This window comes from Drepanopeziza brunnea (assembly GCF_022702325.1).
Source record: "Drepanopeziza brunnea f. sp. 'multigermtubi' strain 214-2 chromosome Unknown ctg3, whole genome shotgun sequence".
Classification (NCBI taxonomy): Eukaryota; Fungi; Ascomycota; class Leotiomycetes; order Helotiales; family Drepanopezizaceae; genus Drepanopeziza; species Drepanopeziza brunnea.
The window spans coordinates 1146394-1163113 of NW_027094066.1; the positions used below are offsets into that span (position 1 = coordinate 1146394).

Sequence of the window (16720 nt, forward strand, 5' to 3'; positions counted from 1 at the left end):
TCCAGTTTACAAAACCCATCCGAATAGGTTTCTCGGTGGTAAGTAACGTAGAACTAGGTAACTCAACTGAATGAAAGCCCGCCCGTGCCTCCCCGGCCCACTTTGAGGTTTCAGTTTAGAAACACTAACTGAACAAGTAGGGTTTTCGTACCTGCTCCTCTGCACTTTCGTAGCAAGAACAGGCTTTATGATTGTATCAGCCGGCGAAATGTCATAATGGCTCAATCGCTTAAGCTCACGATACCTGCCTCGATGGAAAACCACTCATGTAAAAAGTAGGTACATTTGTTTCGGGCCGGTGGCCGAAAAAGCCCCCCACCTGCTACCTACCTACCTACCTACTTCTACGTACTTCCTCGGTAGACACTCATTACTCATTATACGTAGACACTTGTGATCTAAGTTGCCAGCTCAAATTCTCTTGCCTCGGATGATGGATATAAGTACCTAGGGACACGCGCAATGCTCTAGAGGGGGTCACTAGCCGATCACGGAGTCAACACCATCACCGCATGCGATGCTGTACAATACACGCTATCCTCAATATCCAACTATTCATTCTCATTTCAATGTGTTCTCGTCTGCCCTCTTATCATAACCATACACAGCTCTCCATCTACTCCGCCACCCAAACCGCAGCCATTCCCATCCCCGTACCCACACACATACTCGTCACCCCAACTTTCTGTCCCGTCCTCCTCAACTCGTAAAGCAACGTGCTAACCTGTCTCGCCCCCGTGCACCCCAGCGGATGTCCAAACGCAATTGCGCCTCCCTTGGGATTAATCTTCTTCTCATCGATGCCCAGCTCGTTTGCGCACCACACGCACTGACTAGCGAACGCCTCGTTGATCTCAAAGATGTCGACATCATCCTTGCTAATACCCGTCTGCTCGAAGACCTTTGGGATAGCAGCCCAAGGGCCAATACCCATGAGCAAGGGAGCAACACCTGCAACGGACGCCGCGACGTATTTACCCAGGATGGTTTGACCGAGACGCTCGGCTGTAGAGCGCTTCATGAGGAGCACGGCCGCAGCACCGTCGGAGATCTGCGAGGCATTTCCGCCGTGAATAGATCCGTCTTTCGCAAATGCAGGCTTGATCTTGGCCAAGCTCTCGGCAGTCACGCCAGCGCGAATACCGTCGTCCTTCGCAACAGTGATCTCCTTCACATCTCCCGTCTTGGGATCCTCCCACTTGACTGTCAATGGCGCGATCTCCTCATCAAAGAGACCGGCTGCTTGGGCCTTGGTAGCTTTCTGGTATGAGGAGGCTGCGAAGGCATCTTGCACGGCGCGGGTGACGCCACGGTTCTTGGCCATGTTCTCGGAGAGGACGCCCATGGGGACTTTGCAGTTCGCAGATTCGGGGTGGGATTCGAGGAGCTCGGAGAACTCGGTGACTGCACCAGGTCTGCAGAAGCGACATCATCAGCAAAATCCTGGTATCAAAATCGCACGAGGATAGTAACTAGACATACCCGTATTGCAGACTCATGCTCTCCACCCCCGCACCAACACCAACCTCAATCATGCCGGCACTAATCGCGTTCGCAATATCCACACACGCCTGCAACCCCGAGCTACATTGCCTATTCAGACTCCTCACCGCTGCGCTGACCGGGAACCCAGCCGCCAGGGCGGCAGCACGGAACTCTGTCGCTCCTCCACCCGGCGGCAGCACAGAGCCTACAGCAATGTCTTCCACGAGACCAGGATCGATCTTCGAGCGCTCGATGAGGGATTTGAAGGCCCCGACCAGCATGTCTGCCGCTGCGGTGTCCTTGAAGCCGCCTTTGCCGCCCTTGGTGAAGGCGGTGCGGAGGCAGGCTGTTACGACGACCTAGTGAGTGTTGAGTTAGTGGGTGAGAGAGGGAGATGAAAGAGTAGATGGCAAGGGACATGTACATCATCTGGACTCTTCTTCAGGATGCCTGCTCGCCCGGAGGATCCATAGCCCTCTATATCGCCCTCTGTAGGGGTGATCTTGCTCTGCGAGCCAGCTAGATGGTCAGAGACCTGTGCAAGGCGTTGTCTTGCTACGTCCGTTGTGAGCCTCGCTTACGATAGTTCTTTCTTTGCTGCAAACCTACCTGCAGACATATTGACTTTCGTTTTAGAAGAGCTTCGTAGGTTTAGAAAAGGAATACTCGTTGGGTTGGAGGAGAGCGGGTTCTGAAGAGAAGAGAGAAGGGAAGTTCTGATCGACGAGATAGACTTTGAATCCTGCGTCGCAACTTACTACGTACTAGTACGTAGTTGTCTCGACCAGCCGAGGTCCCCAGATAGGCGAGTGTAATTGGTGGAGCTGACTAGACTAGCTACGAAAAGCCAAGTCGCTCTTGGCTGGGCTTGGGTAAGCACTTTCACATGCAAAACGCAAAACGCCAAACGCCAAACGCCAGACGCCAAACGCGCTCCAGAGTCCGGGGAAATTGATAAGGGCGGTATCTACAGTACAGTGATATTGCGTAAAGCGGGCTGTCACGCGGAGGAAGGCAATGTTCCGTATTCAAGAAGAAGAGGATTCGCATGTGGTGATGAAAGGTGCCCATCGGGTACAAAGTGAAGAGACGAGGAATATGTCCAGGTGCCTAGGGACGTACCTACCAGTACAACGTACGTAGTACGTAGTATGTACCTACCGGTACCTGTAGTACTGGTCATAAGCTTACCTAGGTAGGTACCATTGAGTTTACCCCAGCACGTGAGTGGCCAGTGCAGTGCAGGGCCCAGCGCAAAGAATTTACAAAAGCATGTGCCAGTCAGTGACAGTGACACGAGGAGGAACTCAGGAGGGAGAGCACCCAAGCCAAGTGGCCAATCTGAAAGCAAACGTCCAAGAGCGCCAATGTTATCGACTTCGAATTCGGGGTATTGTACAAATTACTCACTCTAATCATATCGGTATTAAATTGTTCAAAGCACTCGCTCAATCATGACAACATGTACTCCCAAAAACAATTGCACCTCTACTCCTCCACTTCTGCCTCCTCGTCCTCCTCATCATCCGAAGGACTCAATACCCACCCCTTACTCATCTCCACGGCTTGCTCCCACTTCTTGAACATCGCATCACTCTTCTTCTTGGGAATCTTGGAGGTAAAGATCTTGCGATCCTCTTTGTTTATTTCCTTAAGTTCGTCGAATTCCTTCCAGATGTCAACAGCGAAGCCGGCAGCGATTGCGGCTCCAAGAGCTGTTGTTTCCCTCATCACGGGCCGATCTACCGGGATCCCAATGATGTCGGCTTGTGTCTGCATGCAGAGGTCGGAATTGGACATGCCGCCGTCGACGGCAAGCTTCCCGAGCTTGTGGCCCGAGTCTTTCTCCATGGCATCCAGAATGGCTTTTGTCTGATAGCAGGTAGCTTCCAGCGTTGCTCGTGCAATGTGTCCGCGTTGAGTGTGCGCAGTGATGCCGACTAGATGGTTGTTAGCTCTAGGAGGTCCTCGTCTCATACCAGTTGCAGCTTACAAAGTGTTCCCTTGGCGTCGTCGATCCAGTATGGAGCGAAAAGACCGCTAAAGGCTGTCACGAAGACTACACCACCGTTGTCCCTGACACTCTCCGCCAATTCCGTAATCTTGTGCGAGTGCTTGATGAAGCCCATGTTATTCATGAGGAACTTGACACCAGATCCAGCAACAGCAACACTACCCTCAAGCGCATAGACGGGCTTCCGTCCAGCACCAAAATCGTAAGCAACAGTAGCTAAAAGCCCGTACTTCGATATGACAGGTTTGTCGCCAACATTGTATAAGAGGAAACAGCCAGTTCCGTATGTGTTCTTGGCTTCGCCGGGTTTGAATCCGCATTGGCCAACCAAAGCTGCAGATTGATCACCCAGACAGCCTGTGATCTTAATTCCTTTCAGGGCGGTAGATGCCAGGGCACCAAAAGCATCTCTGTCAGAAGAAGGCACGATCTTAGGAAGTGTGATATTTTTCCGGTCTAGTTGGAAGAAGTCTAGGAGTTTATCGTCGTATTGGAGAGTGTGGAGGTTCATGAACATCGTCCGGGAGGCGTTGGAAGAATCTGTAACATGTATACCAGCTTCCTTGCCGCCATTAAGCTTGAAGATCAGCCACGTGTCCACTGTTCCAAAAGACAGTCGGCCTTCGTCGTACGCATTCTTTACAGCGTCAACGTTGCGGCAAAGCCAGAGAAGCTTCACACTCGAGGGGTATGTTGAGAGGGGTAATCCACAGAGTTGCTGGAGTTCATCTGCGCCTTCTCTCTTCTTCAGTTCTCGCACGATAGATGTAGTTCGAGTGTCCGGCCAAACGATCGCATTGTATAGAGGCTCCCCAGTATTCGTGTCCCAGCAGATGGTCGTTTCTCGCTGGTTCGTAATCCCAATAGCCTTGATTTGGCTGGTGGTATAGCCGTCCTCTTGAAACTTGGCAGTTGCCTTATCTATACACTCCTCGACCGAAGCAACCAGCTCTTGCGGATTGTGTTCATGCCATCTGCAAGAATTGTTAGCTTTGGGAATGTAGAGGAGCGTTCTGTCAGTGATTTACCCTGACTCAGGGTATATATTGTCAAATTCGATTTGATGGCTCGCAACTGGGTTCCCTTCGCCGTTAAAAATCAGGAATCGCGAGGAAGTTGTGCCGCAGTCGATACTCCCAATGAACCAGTGTTTCTGCTTCTCCTCGTCCGTTTCCGAGATCCCCTCAGGGAGGTGTTCCGGTCTTGTTTCTTGCGTCTCGATTTCTACATTCTCAACATGCTGGAGATAGTTTGTAGAGAAGACTACGTTCTTGAGGGGGTCAAGCTCGTGGTAAGAGAGGGTCCGGATCGGCATGGAGTCCATCTTGGGAAATGTCGATTGAGATAGTGACACTGTGAGACCGAAGTGGCTGAGACGGTGAAAGTGCTTATGAGGACTTGGTAGTTGCTTGTTACCGGGCGAAGCTGAATGTGCGCAACTTGACAGTAACTTTGAGAGAAGAGGTCGGAAATGAAGAGGTGAGAGAGGAAGAAGCGACGAGAGGATCCAGGGCGCACAAAAAGAAGATGAAGATGCCGCAGAACATCGCAGCCAAAACATAGCGCGTACCGAGGGGAAGGATCGACTCTCTATTTAAGCGTAAGCGTGCGCCCAGGCCAAGAGCCATCGATCAACCATCAGCCCCGCGACGCCCCGCCGCCGCGCCCAGGCCCTGCTGCCACCAGACCGGAAACCGGATGCATGAGAGCGTGCCCACTGCCAACGCTCCGTAGATTCCCCGGGGCCAAGGACAGGGTAGGGGTAGGGTAGGGCAGGTGTGCCGAATCGAAACGAATCAACATGATGGCGGGTTGTCGTTTCCGTAAGTAGCGGAGCGGTCCAACAGACAGGTGATGGAGCGCCAGAGCGGGAGATCCGTGGTCTGGGGAAAGGCAGGAGGCACTGGACCATCTACAACTATCTTGCCTCATATTCCAGGCACGCTTCCCCAAAGATTCTGTCGGTGGGCGAGCTCGGGCGGTGAAGAAATGAAAGCTGGAGTCAGTCGATCATTCTGCCGTCGGCCTCAACCTCAACCTCAACGTCAAACGTCAACGTCAACGTCAACGTCGAAGCGCAACATCGCCATTGTGAATCCAACCATGCAACAGCTTCAATCAAGCTTCGACGTTCCGCGCTCTAAATGCTTCAGCCTTCTTTGCTTTCGGCCTCGCTCTGGGATGCAGGACAGCTCCCTGGATTGTCGAGATATAATTATGCCGGGCTGGAGCACAGTCCGCCACCCATTCGCAGGCCAGAACCACAATTATATATTCGGACCGTTCATCAGAGCCCAAGATTTCCTTTGCAAGCACGCTGCAAGCACACTGCAAGTACAAGCATGGCACGGCAACCACAGAGCTCGCTCAAGATCCTACCGATACTGGCACTAAATGAAACAGTTTTAGAAGATGTAAATTCCCATCATTTGATTCACTCCTGAGATGCTGCATATATTTCTCATTATTTGTTTAGGCTTGACATGTTTTGATCTGTTTAATTTGCTGTCTAGCTACTGATAACAGGTCCAGATCAGTCTCTCAGCTTTTCTACACCGCAAGTATCCCGAACGCCCAAGCAGTCCGCAAAACTCCCTAAATCCACGCAGGTGCGAGAAAAACCCTCATCACCATCATCCCTCATCTTTGTCTCTTCTTCTGCTGCTCTCGTCTCTTTGCCTGTAATTCAGACCATTCCAGATCACTGTCACCCGTCTCGTATCCATCAATACGTTTAGGCAACCTATCATCAGCCTCACACCACTTAACCCAGGTTCGTTCATCCTTGCGCTCCGAATACCCGGGGCAGTCGTCCTGGAGCGTCAGGCGTTTAGGCAGGCCAGTCACTCTGCACTTCCTCGTCGGCCAGGGACTTCCTGGCATTCCCGTTTTGGCATTCTTCGCAGCCACAAGAGTCGTCTTCCCGGTGCTGGAAGCGCCAGCCGAGGCCTTGGGCTCCCATGATTGGAGCAGCAGGTTGAGGGCCATGGGCTCACTTGAATGATATTTGGTGCCGGGCATAGCATCGACCCCGTCAAGGATATCTCTGATCCGATTTCTGAAAGGCTTATCCTGGGATTGGGTTGTAGGTTGTAAAGTAAGCCCCAAGTTATCGCGCTGCGGAGCATCGACGAATCCAGGGGCCGCTTCAGGACCGTGCTGCATCCCGTACGACTAATACATGTCAGGAGCTGCCGATATTGAGATGAGGTGCTGTTGGAGGTACTTACAAGTTGGTCTCTTTCGCCCTGGAAGATTGTTGCTTGGTAGTGATCCTGTGTATTGTTAGTGAGGCTCTTCTCCTCTCAAGACAGATTTTCAGCACTTACCAGTCTAGATCTATGTTGACTTTGTTGTCGTTGATATTGTTGTCGTTGATATCCTTGTCGTTGTTTTTACTTGTTGTTGTCGCTGTTTGTCTGAGAATCGAAGCCGAGAGTGTGCATGAAGGTGAGGCGCTTGTGAGAGAGGAGGTTCGAGTGTATTGACTTATGTCTCTCAGAAGGCTTCAAAGCAGGTATGCGAAGGTACTTGTGTTCTTAGATCCGAGTGCGTTGTCTATATGCGATGGTGGGAATAAAAAAATGGTTGGGAGCGGCTTCCTTTTTATACAGATTCTTGTGTGGCTCATTATGTGACGTGTTCACGTTATTCTAATGACTTCCGCTATTCTAGCGCTGACGTCCCAGACTTGCCTTCCTCTAGGTCAATATTCACTTTTAAAAAAAGAAAATGTACAAGCCGTGTTTGCTCTATTCCGGCGTTCGCGTCCCAGACTTACCTTCTTCAAGGTCAATCCAGCATCAATTTTTTCTACAAGCGGCACTTACTGGTTTGCGCAGTGATGTGTTGATTTTATATATAGAAAAAACTTCTTGCATTCCAGCGTTGGCGTCCCAGAATTACCTTCTTCGAGGTCAATCCAGATTCAATTTTTCGCATACCCGCCAGTTCCTGGTTCGTACCCCATTTCGAAGAGAGCAGGCGTGGCCAACAGGCACAAAACGAACAACAAAACCTCCTAGATTTTTACATCGTCATTTTGCTCTTGCCGCATCTCTTCGCGCTCGCGTCCTCACCTTACCCCAGAGCTCGAGCACAATCGTAGAGGCTAAACTACCAAAGTAGTAGCGTTTAGAAGAGCCGGAACCACATCTCCAACTCCTTGGGAACATTCTTTGGAATCATTTTCTTTCCTAGGTGCTGTGATTCATACCTATCTTCCTGCTTCTCTTTGCGAGTATGATCGCGTCATGAGGGAGTTTTGTACTACGCGATACTGGTCTGTGGATTGAGATAGGGACTGTTCTAAGTACATGAAGGTTTGCAGAGAGCATGTATACACTGTGTATCATGAAATGTGCAGATAGCCTATTCACATCCGGAATGCAACAGGTTGATCATCTTTATATCACCTTGCATACGACATCCGCCACAGGTTTGGGTATTGGGCAATTGTTTGGGGTTTCGAGCGTTTTTCTGATTTTTTGGAGGGGAATTATCTAGCCTTTTATTAGCGTCGTTTGATGCTTTTTTTCTCTTTCTTATCTAGCCTCTATCTAGCGTCATTTGATATCTTTGCCGCGACTTATACTACATACTTTGAGGACCAGTGGTGGCTGTAAAGGCCTGGAAACTATCAGGGTTGATTACACGACGCCTCTGTTTCTCTTCCTGTGACCCATATTATCTATGAAGGAAAGGCTCTGTTGAGTAGCAACTTGGAGAGTTGGACTGCTTTCTTTTGCTAAGGATGCCTCGGGCTTAGCTTACTCAGCGTTTTCTCTGTCTTAATTGACTGCTGCATATAACTTAATGAGCTTATTGGCTCGAATAAGCCAATTTTGAGAGAGAATGGACCGGAAAGCAAGGTCAAGCTTCGCCTTCCCCCTTTCCCTGTAGAGCAGGAAGCTGGTAACGAGCACGGCAAGCGAACACGTGACTTACACTTCCTTCTTCCAGTAGAAAGTTAGGAGCCCCGCGCTATATCCATCTTGATTCTTTCATTTATGATTCATACAGGCACATCTGATACCCTTTTTTATCCTATAGCGATCCCTAGGAATATAAAAGCCGTTTTCTCTACCAAGTTCTCCTCTTGTTATGATATGGTGAAAGAGGAGCGATAAACACATACATACATCTGACACGCACATCTGATACATACACATAGCTACATCTATACACATACTATACCGGTATCTGAATCTCTCCTCTTATACCCATACCCTTCGCCCTCCTTTTCCTATTACGTACATATTACTTATCTACTTTTATCCGAATTTCCCAATGCTTATCTTCGACCACCCCCACCTCCATAACGCGAAAACCCCCACCTCAAGCCCAAACTCAAAACTCGAAGTCGAACTCAAAAATTGAAGCCCGGAATCCAAACTCAAACCCCATACGGTACTCACCCGCGGCCAAGAGACCACGCGTCGATTCTCCTCGTCCAATCAATCAACCACACACATACAACGTGCAAAGTTGTAATACGTACAACAAGTAGAGAGAGAATTTCTACTCCCTTCTTGGATCGATTCGCTTGCTTAGCCTCGCCTCGCCTCAAGATCAATTATCAACGGGGGAAGGGGATGCAAGAATGGTGGATTCGACGATACGGTAGTGGTGTGGTATTATTTACTTTTATGTACAATACTGTACAGTACACCAATGGTTTTCTGGCTGCATGCGTGCATGCACCGATACGGTGACTCGCCGTACCGGACGGAGTATTATATTATACTTTCTCGGCCTAGCCTCGGATTACTCCAAATTCCTTCTCGAACCCCTCCCCCTCCTTCTACAAAGGTACGTACTACTACGTAGTAGGTACGTACTACGTAGTAGGCAGGTACCCTTGAAGGGAAGTATACTTTAAATCCCGAAAAAATCCCGGCTTATGACTGTAGGCGAAGAAGGTTTTCGCTCTCGTTCCCTTCCTCCTTTTCCATCTCTTCGATTTGGCTTTTCTTTTCATGTCTGATCTATTCCATTACTCGCTTCTCTTGAAGCTTGACTAAATGTTTTTTTTGTTTTGAGAGAGAGAGGGGGGCGGTTTCCTTTTCCCCCTCCTTTCTGAATTTGTGTTATTCAATTAGCGAGAAATATCATATCATTTCTTTTAAAAACGGAAGAGGAGGGAAAGGAAGGGAAGGGAAGTGGATAAATATTCTTGATACCCAAAAAAAAAGAGAAAAAAAAGGGGAAAGGTAGACTCTTCCCTTCCCCCTCCCCTCCTTGAAATCGAAGACACAAAATGAATAATATCACACTTCTCTACATCCACATCCACATCCACATCCACATCCCACTTCCCCATCCCCATCCCCACCACCAAACCCATCTCCAAATACCCCCCCCCTCTCCAACCTCCAACCCCCAACCCCTAATCTCAAAAAAAATAATAAATAAATAAATAAATAAATAAATAAATAAATAAATAAATAAATAAATAAATAAATAAATAAATAAATAAATAAATAAATAAATAAATCAAGCCCGCGATCCATCCATCCATCCACCCACCCACCCACCACACCACAGAAACGTAGGTGTACTTACTACTTATTTACATCCTATACTATCCTATCCTATCCTATCCGACCCTATCCTAGAATCACGCTCGCTGGCCAGGTCCCTCGCTCGGGTGTGTGAAAACTTTTTGAGGAGTACTGATTGCATTGCGTTGCGTTTCTTCATAACCGAGCCGTGCAAGTAAGTAAGCAAGCGAGTATTACACATGGGGAAGTTTGGTAGAGGAGACATCACGAGTTGAGTAAGCGAAGGCGTGTACTTTCATTTTTTGGAGCTCATATGAATCCATTGAGATCTGCTTCAGAAGTTGTGTGTGAGTGTGTGTGTGTGTATATGTATCTATACGCTGGCTCCAACGAGCGAGTGTCGTGTTGCGAGTACCAAAATTTCAAAATATCAAAAGAACCACATCCATCCACCGTCGTTGCATTGCAGCAACATCTTGAAACTCATCGCAAGAACTGCAGAAAGACCCCCCCCGTCCTCCTCAAACACAAATCAGAACATGCATCCATCAACGGATGGCCAGTCACCTTAACGATAGTAATGAGAGACGGTTGCCCACCCAACCCTCTCTCCACACCTGCATAGACGGAGGAAATAGCACGCTAGGTGTCTCCCCTGCCCAACAACACCAGATTAGCCACGTTCATAACCGTAATGATGAGCCAAATGATGACGCCGAAGGTGGCAGTAGCCCAATTATTTCGCATCTTCGTACCCTCCACCTCCGGTCTCGCCTCTGTATCATCATCGGTCTCATCGTCACGGTCCTCAGACGGGCTGGCGCGCACCGTCATGTATTTATTTCTGCACGTGAAGTAAATCAGTGGTGCCGTGACGAAAGGCAGAACGATGCTCAGCGCTACCTGAGAGCCGTTCAGAGCTGCCGAGAGGCCTTCTTTCCCCACGGCGGCGGCAATGATGATGCTGGGTGTGATTGAGATACTTCGTGTGATCAGTCGTCGCATCCAAGGGGCTATGGTCCAGTTCAAAGCCCCTTCTGATACCATCTGTCCGGCAATGGTACAGACTATCCCAGCACTGATACCGGACATGAGGAGAGCGAGAGCAAAGATGGTTCCAGCGCCTGATGAAATGGTGTCCGAGAGCAAGCGGTGAATGCCAAAGAGATCGGCATCATCAGCACCGGTTCCATAGAGAGAGGCTCCGGCTGTGATGAGAATGGCGCTGTTGACGAACAGGGCGAATGTGAAAAGCGAGAAGGCCAACTCGACGATGGATAATTTCAGGCAAAAGTTGATCGCGGGGAGAGACGGGTAGTACACCACTTTGTCGATGCTGTCGCTGTCTGAGCGAATAGATGCGGGCACAATGCCATGTTTGATGTCGTACTCTTGAAGTCGGGGTTGAACAATACCACTGCCCAGGTAAAGACTATGGGGCATCACTGTTGCACCCAGAATACCACAGGCTTGGTACAGACTGAATAAGATTAGCGGGTTTATCTTGATGACCAGACAGAACTTACCCTTTCGATTCCAAAATTGCAGATGATGGAAGGTATCCGCGGACGACGTCGCCCACAGAAGTGTCCTTGATTAAGCTGAGCTGGATGCAAAAGCAAACCACAACTCCAAGAACTAGAGAAGCCACAAACATTTCGAAGGCTCTTAGACCTTTCATTGATCCGTTTGGCCGATAGAAAAGTAATATGAGGAGCACGTCGATGATCGAGATAGCACAGCCTGCAACCAGTGGGATCTGAGGAACCAGAAGGTTGATTGCAATGGCTGTACCAATAACCTCAGCAATATCCGTAGCAATAATCTTGCGAGAGTCAGAAAATTTCCACGCCGTCGAGAAAGCCAACTCACAGCTGTCTCGGCCATGATGTAGAGGAAGATGTTCAACCACCATGGGAGGAAGGCTCGGCAAGCCTCCGCCAAGTTAAGACCGCTGACACTTCCCAGCTTGATACACAAGCTCTGCAGGAAGATGGCAAAGATGTTCGACATCAGAACGATGAAGAGCAGCTTGAAGCGGTACGTCGCACCGGCAGCGACATCAGTAGCGTAGTTGCCCGGATCAATGTACGCCACTGAAATCTAGAAAGCTCCGATATCAGTATCAGATCCAGTCACTCCATTTCGAATTCTCACAGAGCGAGAGAATGGCATACCATGAAACCAGGGCCCACAAAGGCCACATACGTTTTCACCCCTTTGCGGATTTTCAAAAAGGTTCTCGTCAGGAAGGGGACGTTGGCATCCCAGTTCCCGCTTCCACCACCCCCCCACCACCACTACCACGGTCCGCAGCATCAATGGCGACCAACTCCGATTGCGAGCCGCCTTGACTACTGGGCCTCACCCCCTCCCCTGCCACCACCACCACCTCCCCCCTTTTCGACCGGTGCTTCGACCCATCGCCGTCTGGCACGCGATCAACCTCCATCTCACTATCCATACTCGCGATCCTGCGCAGCTCCCGCGCGTTGGCAATGCCGTTCAGATCCTGACGGGTGGTGAGATCGGCCGACAGCGAGCGCGGGCTCTGGTTCATGCCGTCGCCCTCGGGCTCCTCAGTCCGACTGGGGCAGTTCATGATCGACTTTGCAATTGCTTGCGATGTCAGGAAAGCTGTTCAACTACCGCTGAGCTTTGTATTATTGTTTTTGTTTTTGTTTTTTGTTTTTTTTTTTGGTGTATTGAAAAAAAAAGAAGCCTGGGGATCGCGGGGGAGAGAAGCATTCATATAGGGTTGCGAAGAAAGAGCAATCCTGGCTCGGTGCAGGGCTGGAAGGGCTGGAAGGGCTAGCTAATACTTAGGTAACTAGGAGAGTCAAGTGTCCGTGGGTTTTGCGTACGGTATCGCCCGGACGAATCAGCCGCACTGGATTGCCCTGGACTGCACTACTGCTACTGCTACTGCATAGCTCGAACGAAAGCCGGCAAGGACTTGAAAGACAAAAACTTACTCACAGTACAAGCTCGTCGTCAAAATAGACTATACCTACCTCCCCGGCCCCTCAACCACCGGTCCAAACCCTTATCTCCAAACTCTATCCATCCCAAGTCACATGTGCGCACCAGTTGCAGTGCTCACGAATCGCGAACAGACATCCCGACGACAATCAATCAGGAAAGTGATTCATTCAGTCATCGATTTTCTCTCTTTGTTGTCACCACTTTGGCCGAAGTTCCGTCCTCCGTCCTCCATCTCCGTCCGCGGCTCTTGGCAAAGAGAGACGAAACCCATGGGCATCCCGACACGAGATTGCCCGTTTTCCATGTTCCATTTTCCATCTGCTCTCTTCGGAAACTAAAGCAATCTTTAGATTATGACCTCCCACTCTCGTCTTCAGGTCCATAATCAGTTACCACCCCGTCCCGCCCGACCCGCGACCCGCGTAATATACATGCTCGCAGCTCGCACACAAGGAACAGCCCTCCCGCAGCCGCAAAAAGCTCGCATTTGCACTTCCGAAAAAGGAAAAGAAAGATTAGTTGAAGGGGAAAAAAAAAATAAAACCATTCAGGAAATACGGACACCGACCATCTCGCCGCGAGGGTGAGGGAGGTACATGATCAGACGAATAGAATAGCCAGTCCAGCTCACAGCGCACAACCCTTCTGAACTGTCAGATCGGCCCCAACGCGCTTTTGAACAGAGAGCAACCAACAACACACAAGACCAATCCCGCGCCGATGGGTCCGCGACGAAAAACCTCGGCTTCGAGAATCGTCAGCCATGCATATGCGTCCCGTCGAAGCTGCAGCACGAAGGGATAAACGGTAGGTATGCATGTGTATGTATCAGCTGGCGAATGCCGCTTGGATCGGATCGCGCAATGTCGGTGAAGCACCCGGGGAAGAAGCACTATACGAAGACCCCGCCATGGGAAACACCCATATCCATACCCATACCCATACCCATACCCGTACTCACCTCACCCACTGAGGAACGAAAACAAAAACGCAAAGATCCAATGATACGTGTGAGATCCTTGTTTTGATTATTCATTGTCATCAATTTGTCCGGAGATGCAATCTATCGCCCCCAGAGCACCACGTGGGTGTCTACGGGCCAAATCTTCCCTTTCCCCCATGGGAGATAGCGCCGACCAATGCAACCAACGCCATGCAAAAAGACGCCTTATCAGATACATAGGATTGATCGCCGTAAAAATGCTGGAAATCCTCAAACCGCGTAAAGTAGTAGCCCAATTCTCTTCTATTTAGGGTCCGATTGGTCAAGCCCAACGTATGCCTTCTGCAAGGCCATCTTCTCGCGCCCATCCTGCTCGAGCACTGAGATCCAGTCGCGAATTTGGACCCGACGACCTTTCAGTCCGTCATCCCTCCATTCTCCAAGTCGTCTCACACCATCAGCCGTCAATTTCTCGGGAGGGGCACTGACTGGCTGGATGCCTGGGGTCCCAGGAAGCCCTTGGGTATTGATGCGACCTGGCGTGCTTGACCCACTGGCACCACCTCCAGCAGCGCTGCCGGTAAGCCAGTTGTACTTCTTCTTCTTGCCGAACATGCCTCCGCCGACGCCCAAGAACTGAGCAGTGGTGGTGTTCGCAGCAGCGTGGGTGGCAGCCTCGTTGACTTTGGCGTCAGCCTTCTTCCTCTGCTCCTTCTTCGTTGGTGCTTTCAAGTCGGTATCAGGTGCCACGGAGCCTGGCGTACCAGGAACGATAGAGCCCTGTCTAGATGCAGCTGCTGTACCTCCACCATTAGCACGGTCTTGACGCTTACGAAGTCGGGCTTCTTCTTGGGCTTGTTCTAGAGTTGCTGAAGTACGCAAGGCTGCAGCAATCTCGCTTGTGAACTTGATAGGAGCAGTTGGAGGGGTTGCGCTATCCGAGACGGGGGTTGGGAGCTTGGAAACACCGGACAGTGAGTCTATGGCGAGTTAGCATAGATTAAGAAAATGAGCAAGTGTACCGTACGATTGAGCGGGTTGGAGTGCGGACTAAGTGCACTCTCCCAACCATTTCGCAGACCACTCTCGGAAGCTTGGCTATCAAAGCTGCCTGCTACCGCAACGTTGCTCCACTCCACGGGGACAACGCCATGAGAGCCAGTCTGCCGACCCCTCGAAAGCTTAACTGCATCCCTGATCAGTCCTTCCAATCGATGCTTCGTTGCAATCGATAAAAGTGCAACCTGATCAACGAGCATAGCTTCGCCGTGAAGGAACGGGCCACTGGTAGCGACAAACCCAACATCGGTTCCTAAGGCTGTCTGCGCTCGAACTTCTCTGTTCGAAAACTGTTCTGGTAGTTTCATAACACCCATGTGGCCATTCTTCTCTACATTCAAGCTCAGCCCATTCTCTCGCGCTGCCTTTTGCATCTTGTGCGTGACAAGCGCAACCTGCAAAAACGGGTTGGCTAGTTCATTCTGTCTTGACTGTGCCAATCTGTGAGCTGCGCTGACCCATAATTTATCGGCTTGCTCTTGGATGTAATCGTCCTGTGACTTTCCATTTGTCTTCTCAGCCACCACATTCGCCGGACCCGCGCCATAAAAAGATGCCCTATCTCCCGGCGGAATACGGTAGCTGGCGTTCGAAGGCTGGGAATCCGTTTGATTTGAGTTGAACGATTTGAACATGTACTGTTCTTCCTCTCGTAAATCGATACCGGTACCAGCAAGTAGATCCATGGGGTCCAAGCCATCCTCCTTGGCTTTCTCTGCAGGTTTTGATGGAGGCCCCATCGTCCCTGCATGTTGGTTTGGTGGTTGGCTCGAGGGTGGGTGCTGGGGTTGATTTTGACCTGGGTATGGTTGCTGTTGCTGTGACTGTGCAGGCATGTAATCGCCGAAGCTGGGTCGTGGAGCGGTGTGTTGGGGGTTTGCGAAACTGACAGAGCCTTGAAAGGGAGGTTGGTTTTGAGATTGCGATTGATGGTTGGGTTGCGATTGAGGGAGGGTGAGAGCCGGGTTGGGGTTTCCATTTTGGTAAGGCGTGGTGTAGGCACCCGGTGGAATCGCAACATTCGAGAAGTGAGGTGACGCTCCCGAACCAGTGTTCGCAGTTGTTGTGGGACTCATACCATAGGGCGACTGCAAGTATGGAGAGCTTGGTTGTGACGATGGGTTGGGAGACAGACGCTGCCTCTTGTTCGGGGGCTGGCCAAAATGCTGCTGCGCACCCGGGGAAGCAGCGCTCTGCGGAGGAGAGAACGACCGCTGTGGCATCGGATACTGTTGCTGTGGTTGCGCCATGTTTCTTAATCTGAGTATATGGCAGTTGAGGTCGAGATGTGCTTCCTTGAAATCTCCTTCAAGAGGCTGGCGCAAAGCCCGCTGCTCTTCCAAAAGCCTGAACCATGCGCAGAGTCAGTCGTCCTAATGGGTAATTCGATTCCTTGAGCTGTTGCGTAGCAGGTGTTGATTCGTTGTAGGCCTGTGGCGCTGTCGTGGGTTTGTTGGTGATATGGTGTGTTCTTGATTGAAGGCGATAGGGAACGCGTATTTTATAGTCACGTGAGGTAACCGCCGGTGGGGCTATCGCGTCTAATCAATGGCTGCAACTTCATTCAATGATATGGCGATTGATCGCTCTCTATTCCACCCTCCTTGCCTTGCACAGCAACGGGAAAGCCGAACGGATCAGATTCCCAATGTGTTGATCTGCTTACCACAACCTACCCCCGACCAGCGTAGGAAAGGCCGCACTTGATTTGGAGGGAAGGATAGAAGGGAT

The 16720-nt window shown here is 50.4% G+C and overlaps 5 protein-coding genes across 5 annotated transcripts; all 5 read right to left on the reverse strand.

Moving 5' to 3' along the window:
• Window positions 1-488: 488 nt before the first annotated feature.
• L3040_002492 (uncharacterized protein) lies at window positions 489-2104 on the reverse strand (the record flags this gene model as incomplete). Its single annotated transcript, XM_007289602.2, has 5 exons — window positions 489-520; window positions 670-1415; window positions 1483-1844; window positions 1910-2040; window positions 2095-2104. The coding sequence occupies 5 exons, from the start codon at window positions 2102-2104 to the stop codon at window positions 489-491; spliced, it is 1281 nt and encodes a 426-aa protein (XP_007289664.2).
• An 869-nt stretch (window positions 2105-2973) lies between these two features.
• L3040_002493 (uncharacterized protein) lies at window positions 2974-4823 on the reverse strand (the record flags this gene model as incomplete). Its single annotated transcript, XM_066155576.1, has 3 exons — window positions 2974-3425; window positions 3479-4473; window positions 4528-4823. 3 exons carry the CDS (start codon window positions 4821-4823, stop codon window positions 2974-2976), a joined length of 1743 nt encoding a protein of 580 aa, XP_066012566.1.
• Window positions 4824-6139: 1316 nt separating this feature from the next.
• L3040_002494 (uncharacterized protein) lies at window positions 6140-6945 on the reverse strand (the record flags this gene model as incomplete). The annotated part of the gene is made up of 4 exons (XM_007289600.2): window positions 6140-6673; window positions 6730-6774; window positions 6829-6838; window positions 6899-6945. The coding sequence occupies 4 exons, from the start codon at window positions 6943-6945 to the stop codon at window positions 6140-6142; spliced, it is 636 nt and encodes a 211-aa protein (XP_007289662.2).
• A 3699-nt stretch (window positions 6946-10644) lies between these two features.
• Window positions 10645-12604, reverse strand: L3040_002495 (uncharacterized protein; the record flags this gene model as incomplete). Its single annotated transcript, XM_066155577.1, has 5 exons — window positions 10645-11482; window positions 11529-11827; window positions 11875-12105; window positions 12180-12220; window positions 12469-12604. The coding sequence occupies 5 exons, from the start codon at window positions 12602-12604 to the stop codon at window positions 10645-10647; spliced, it is 1545 nt and encodes a 514-aa protein (XP_066012567.1).
• A 1629-nt stretch (window positions 12605-14233) lies between these two features.
• On the reverse strand, window positions 14234-16239 carry L3040_002496 (uncharacterized protein; the record flags this gene model as incomplete). The annotated part of the gene is made up of 2 exons (XM_007289598.2): window positions 14234-14910; window positions 14958-16239. 2 exons carry the CDS (start codon window positions 16237-16239, stop codon window positions 14234-14236), a joined length of 1959 nt encoding a protein of 652 aa, XP_007289660.2.
• Between the last annotated feature and the right edge of the window lie 481 nt (window positions 16240-16720).